A 6778-nucleotide genomic window follows, 5' to 3' on the forward strand; every position below is an offset into this window, starting at 1 on the left:
TGTTTGTCAGGTCAGTAAACATGGCGGCGGGCAAGGAGCGAGGTATTAGCAAAATACAAGAAAAATTAAAACTCGCTATATCTTCCGAACAATATTATGAAGCTCATCAACTTTATAAGACTTTATACTTCAGGTAAATAAATACTTTTTTTTATCGTATTATCGTAGCTAAAAAAAAAACATAGTCGTCATTCGTAACCTTATTTTTTTCAGATTAATAGCTCAAAATAAATTTACTGAATTGATAGATTTATTAGAAAATGGAGCTAGACTTTTATTGGAGAAGAATCAAATGGAGAGCGGTTCTGACTTGGCCATTCAACTGATAGATGTGCTGGTAAAGTCAAAATTAGAAGTGACTGAAGAATGGATTGGAAAAATAACTAAGCTGTTTTCTCTTATGAATCCATCGATGCCAGAAAGGGAGACCTTCGTAGCCAATGCGACGAAATGGTCGGTAGGAAAAGGTTCATGTGGACATCCTCTGTTGCACGCGGTAAGTTATTTATTTTTATATCTTCTGTCCTTACAAAACGTTTCTATCCAAGTACTAAATTGCCATATTGTACTATATTTTATGAATCGTCCCTTCCTTCTTTGATATTCCCGGTTTCTGGTATTCGCAACATTTTCGTGGCGACTGTAACTCGCATTTTACATGCTATTAATTGCTAGTGAATTTACAAAAATATAGGTTTTTGGTTGAGATCTACTCCAGGGATTGCGAACCTTTTTCGCAAATGGGTCAAATTTGACTTTTAAAAAAAATATCCATGTCACGGGTCCATTTAATACCACTGACTATTTATGTGTATATATATACATATAAATAGTTGGTGGTATTTACATGTGCAGCAGTCATTTCTTCACTAGTCAATTTCGTACCCTCTTTCTACCAAGCAGGTTCAAAGGACCCGTTCTGAAGTTAGTGTTAGATTTATTAACTATTAAAACTTTCAATATAATTTGTAAATTATATGGAGATAACAATATATAACATACACGAGGTTTGCAAGCAAAGAAAGTACCATATTTAGCATACGGGTTCATTGGACCCAGAATGGTAGTTATCAATAGTTTTTGTTTGAGGTAGGCCGAGGATTCAATGAGGAAAATAGCTCCTCGGACGTATATATGTCAATCCAAACATAGTTAAAAGCGTTAGCTTATATTTTAATAATTTAAAAAAAAATAAACACTTGTCTAATATCACTTAATGAGTTGTATTTCATTACACAATGAATAGTTTTGAAAACATCTGTAGGTTTCGAAACTAGTCGTGCGTAATGAAAACTCATTAACCCATTGCACCACTAATAAAGATGATATGATTTGTTTATAAAACACGCTATTTAAATTTGACACATTTTTTTATTACAATAACATTAAGACTAAATTACGCACAAAATAAAAATGGTAAAATATAAAAGCATAATTTTACTGTGGTTCATAAGCTAGATCATTATGGCTCATCCGCAGGTAGTTTTGGAAGAGTGTATTCAGTTCAGAGTTGTGAAAGTTATTGTCGTTCAGTCAAATAAATCACTTCAAAGACAAACCGGCAAATCGACAGCTTTGTGAATCAGTGACGAATTGACCTTGGCTGGCGTTTCGCCGGCATTGTGTTGCAATGGGTTAAGTAATATTATACAAGTGCTTAATTTAAAAAATAAATATTAACATGTCATTCCACAAAGTTAATGCCGAGTCAATACATCATATATCTTTTAGCCGCTTATTATTTTTTGTTAAATAAAAGCTTTAAATAAAAAGAATTTTATCTGTATGTTCAAGCATGTAAGATGATTTCTCACGTGGGTCCCTTGTTCACCATCCCTGGCCTAGTACATCGACCTCCGTCTGTAGTAAAACAAAAGCCCTCAGAAGTTAGTCGATGTTTCTAAAGTACTTAGTTCTTTTTAGCAAGTGGCCAAAATATATTGGGAGCAGAAGAATACGATATCGGCCCGTCGGCACTTCCTCCGCTCCTCGGACGGCGAGGCCCTGGGAGCCATGCTGGTGGAGATGCACACGGAGCGCGGCTACAAGTCGGAGGTGGACATCTTCCTGGTGCAGGCCGTGCTGCACGCCCTCACCCTGCGCCGCAAGGAGCTCGCCATGGACACCTTCCGCTACTATACGGCCAACCACCCCGCTATCAGGAAGACAGAGCTGCCGTACGACCAGCCGCTGCTGAACTTTGTGTACTTCATTTTCCAATGCATAGAATTGTAAGTCTAAACTACTTACAATTCATTTTTAATTATAGTTTTACCTATAAAATATCTATTTCTTCAAATCTACTGTGACACGTGTGACGGTGTTCGAAAATGATGCGGAATGCATGCAATTAAAAATGGATAGATTTTACCTCAAAGTAACTGCCGAATCAATGAAATTATTTACAATTCGCCTGAACTACTTTTTCATTTTATTAATTTTGTTTTAAAAGAATAACCCTCAAAGCGTCTATTTTAGATGCTTGTCTGCAGGTAGGATAGTAAGGATAGGGAAGGTATATTACTTAGCATCGACTACTAATCCACTTCATAGCGTTGTTTTCGTGTGGATATGGCATGGTGATCATTCTAATGTAGATTGCGTAAAAGTTGGTTAATTCAAAATTGAAGGGATGGAAACATTTGTATTTTTAAACATCTTTTTTATCAATTCAAATTAACACACTTAAAATAAGAAAGGTATTTCTACCCGTTAGGTCGATTTATGCTTAAGGACGGGAAGTGTATTTTTACCTTCTGCGCATCTCAGTCCTCATTTCAATGTCAGTAATGAGGGAATTATGTTTTTATGAGAATATTATGTACTAACCGAGGTCTTAACTATGTGAACATAATAATCAAATAATCCCGTCGCCAGCGGTCTGCAGGCGTAAAAAACACCCGTCGGAAATATGTTAAAATAAAATTTTAGTTTTCACTGATTACTTTAAAAAAGTTATAAAAACCTAATTCAAATTATTGTTGTTTTGACTATTTTAACACATTGTTGTCAGGCAGTTTTTTCATCAACCCCGACCCTCATTATGCTCAGATAGTCTGCCATTGATATTTTCATATTGCTTTTGTGAATCGTTATATCCATGGTACAAATTATTCTTTGAATGCTTAATTTTTTTTATAATTCATTTGAAGAAGTGAATTTATACAATATCCATAAAATGGTGCAGTTCATGTGGAAGGAATGCACTATACATATTTATTTTACACAGTTGTGCAAATAAGGATTGTATTGCGAAATTATTTTTAAATGTGTCTGTTTTTACAGAAATCAGTTATTTATTCTGTTCAAATTGAAAATGAAACACAAAGATATTTTACCAATCTCAAAAGTGGGACTGCAAGAGATTATTTTTTTTTGATTTGCCAGTACTTTGTGGTAAAATCTATCCATTTTTAATTTATGTTTTACTCGGTAAATACCACTATTTATGATGTAAAACATAAATTATACATAATAAACTTGTGTTATGATTATGTATTGTGAAACGCAAAATAAAATAGTTAATTTTTGTATTACAGAAAATTACCAGAGAAATATTTGGAAACCGTAGGCGAATATAAAAAGCATATCAACGCACGGGATCCGGCGTACATGGAGTACTTGCAAACGATCGGAGTTATCTACTTTGGAATACCCATCAAACACAAGCGTCAGATGAACGGCCTTATGGGGAGCATTCTGGATTCGTTTATAGGCAACATGAACATGGTAGAGAGTTCATCAGACGAGGAGTGCTCCAATGCGAGATCTGGTCCGAGATCTCTGCACCAAGCAGAACTGGAATGAACTAAGGGATGTTTGGGCGTATTTATGTGGAAATCACAAAAATGAATTAAGCACAGATGTAGACGGAATGTTGTGAACTGAAATTGAAAATCACACTTCTGTCGTTTAAATGTTGTTCTTAACCGCATCACACCAAAATGTCAATGCGGTGCAAATGTATACTGGAGGTTTTGTTTATATCGAGTATATCACTTTTTGTCAAAAGCATTCGGATGGTGCGGATTCATTATGGAACACATTTTTAATTCAAATTTTACTAAGCAAATACCACTAATTCTTAAAATCTATTGTAACACGTGTTTTCATGCATTCAGCATCATTTTTAAACACCGTACGCATGAAAATGATGCTGAATGCTTCGAAAAATGTGTTACAATAGATTTTAAGAAATAATGGTATTTACTAAGTAAAACTTAAATTAAAAATGGATAGATTTTACCACAAAGTGTCTGCCGAATTAATTAATCAAATTATGGAACCCTTTCAATGCACCCGTTATGCAATGGTATTTTTTACTTTACTCCAATTTAATGGGAAAAAAATACACACTTTTGCACATTTCAACATTTTATAGGAAAACATCCAACCTCTAAATCTCCTCACACTTTTGAAAATAAACATTGTTTTAATACTAAGTTACTTTGGTACTGTCGCGCTTTTTGTGACTTAATTTATTTCTTGGGTTGGAACTCTAAAATTAAATAAAATCTTAATTAATCTTCGTTTTAGAATTTCACATTAACATTTACGCTCTCATTCTTACAAAACAATTGAAAACTAATAATGTAAATTACGCACTCAAATTGTTATAGAGTTTCAAGAAAATATTACCAAAAATATAATTTATTTGTAAAGTTTCAAGGAAGTTCTTGTTATCCACATGTGGCTTGTATGTCAATTTCAATGCTCCTAGTTTGATCTGTATTTTGAAAATAATAATGTCTAGGAACCTGTTTTAAAAAGCATCTGTGCTATTATTGTGACACCTCCATTTGACAAAATTTTGCAAGACATCAACGTCATCAAATTTTCTTTTTAACAAATGAAACAATCTTAATAGATAATGTCATTGACAATCTCTACAGGTTATTACATTTTTAATTTGTCTTTTAAAAATCATCAAATGAATCGAGATGTCACAATAGAAGTGCAAACGAACGCTACATCACTTAACCACTTAACAGTCAAATTTTGGCGACAAAATTCATCGGTGCAGGAAATCATCACCAAACAACTCGAAACAAGACTACCCAAATACTGCTCTGACTAACCTAAGCAGTATTCAAATTGTTTGGTGATGATTTCAATAAAAACAAATACATAAATATATTTGGCTCGGGCAAATCAATACCACCAAGTTGGAATAGGATTTGCCCGAGTAGCACTCGGACTTATCGATGCAACACAAACTCCTTGCCCGAGTCACGCTCGGGATAAACTGGCGAGTGGTTAATGATAACCTTCATTTTACCGTTGATATAGTAAAATTAAAAATGTTCTGTACACTTTGACTTGTTAATTTAACCGATTAGCTCATTCACCCATTAACAGACATCTTCGAACTACATGCATGTTATATACATATATCACTCTGAACATTCCGTCGTGAAAGTTAATTTATATTGTACTTAATAAAGGACATTATTCCAAAAAGAGTTTTAATTGGCTTGCTTGCTTTAGATCCCACAAATATGTACTCAAAGATTCTAAACTAAAAAAGGTTTGAATCCTTGAGTATGTATATACGTACTCAAGGATCTGAATGATAAAAAGTACATTGGAACTTCCAACCATGAAGCGTCCTTCATTGTATGATTCAAATAATCCAACTAACGAATCTCTATGTGTTAATCTTCAATTTACATGTACAACAGTAAAAGTCAGTTATAGAGACATCAACAATAGTAAATATTCAGTTAAAATACTTTTTGCATTTAATAATATGTATCACTTTTCTTTGAATAGTTGTATTTGAATTTGTATAATTTTTTACTTCTAGTGTTTAATATATGTGATTATTAACACCTGTAATATAATAATATATATTGGATTAGTAAATGTAAAAATTATTATAAATTAACAATAATAAAATTTTATGTACACAAAACGAGTTTGGTATTGCATATTTTTCCTATTGTGAAATTGTGAGTATTCGGCAACATTGTCAAATGAAAATTATTTATGGTCTCCTTAGGTTAGTCTAGTCGTGGTATACTCTATTTGTATAAAAATTTCCAAAATCCATGCGTTGTATTTGTATAAGGTGACCCAATAGCTCATGGACAAAGAACAATTTGGTTTCCAAATCGGGCTATCGAATCCATGTAACCCATACAAAACTTAGACACATGTAGCAGTACTTAACTACGATATATCAAGGCTACTTGAGAGTAGTCTCGATATTTGTAATTTCTCGATCCATAACTTTCCATGGGAGCATTACCCCCGCGAAAATTGAGGGATAAGGGATATTGAGGGAAAATTATTATATACATAGTATTCTGTTCTTTTTGCGTTGTAGAGGGTGTTTCAAATTAGAATTTTCCACCATAGGAGTTTCTGAGATATTCATGAAGAACTATCGATCATTTTGTATACTATTTTGAATGTTAAAAATGAATATTTTACTTTGAGACAGTTTAAACTGCATCTGTTATTTTGGTATAAAGGTTATTATGTTTGTTGTAACTTTGTTTTATAATCAATAAATATTTTTTTAAATATAAATAATTAATTTTGTTTCATGTGTAAGGAACAAACAAGGGTTTTTGTCAACATTTTACAAACTCTCTTATCAAAAAAACATTTTTTAAATATTCATCAATTCTGAATCATTTATGTATAGAATTGTAGGATTAAAATAAACATAAGTTTTATAATTCTAAATAATAAATAGATTAATGTGCCATTTTTGTTTAATACATACTATCTCAAGGGAATCACCACTCTGTTTTAAAATAAAAGAAGGAAA

The 6778-nt window shown here is 32.7% G+C and overlaps 1 protein-coding gene across 1 annotated transcript; it reads left to right on the top strand.

Annotated features, from left to right (window-relative positions):
- Nucleotides 1–13: 13 nt before the first annotated feature.
- On the top strand, nt 14–5460 carry LOC148305582 (Golgi to ER traffic protein 4 homolog). Its single transcript, XM_088266533.1, has 4 exons — nt 14–133; nt 214–496; nt 1924–2231; nt 3540–5460. The coding sequence occupies exons 1-4, from the start codon at nt 21–23 to the stop codon at nt 3805–3807; spliced, it is 972 nt and encodes a 323-aa protein (XP_088122659.1). The 5' UTR covers nt 14–20; the 3' UTR covers nt 3808–5460.
- Nucleotides 5461–6778: the final 1318 nt, after the last annotated feature.

The sequence above is a fragment of the Brachycentrus maculatus genome, unplaced genomic scaffold (assembly GCF_059751285.1).
Source record: "Brachycentrus maculatus isolate JH-2025_06_01 unplaced genomic scaffold, ASM5975128v1 h1tg000269l, whole genome shotgun sequence".
NCBI classification, from domain to species: Eukaryota; Metazoa; Arthropoda; class Insecta; order Trichoptera; family Brachycentridae; genus Brachycentrus; species Brachycentrus maculatus.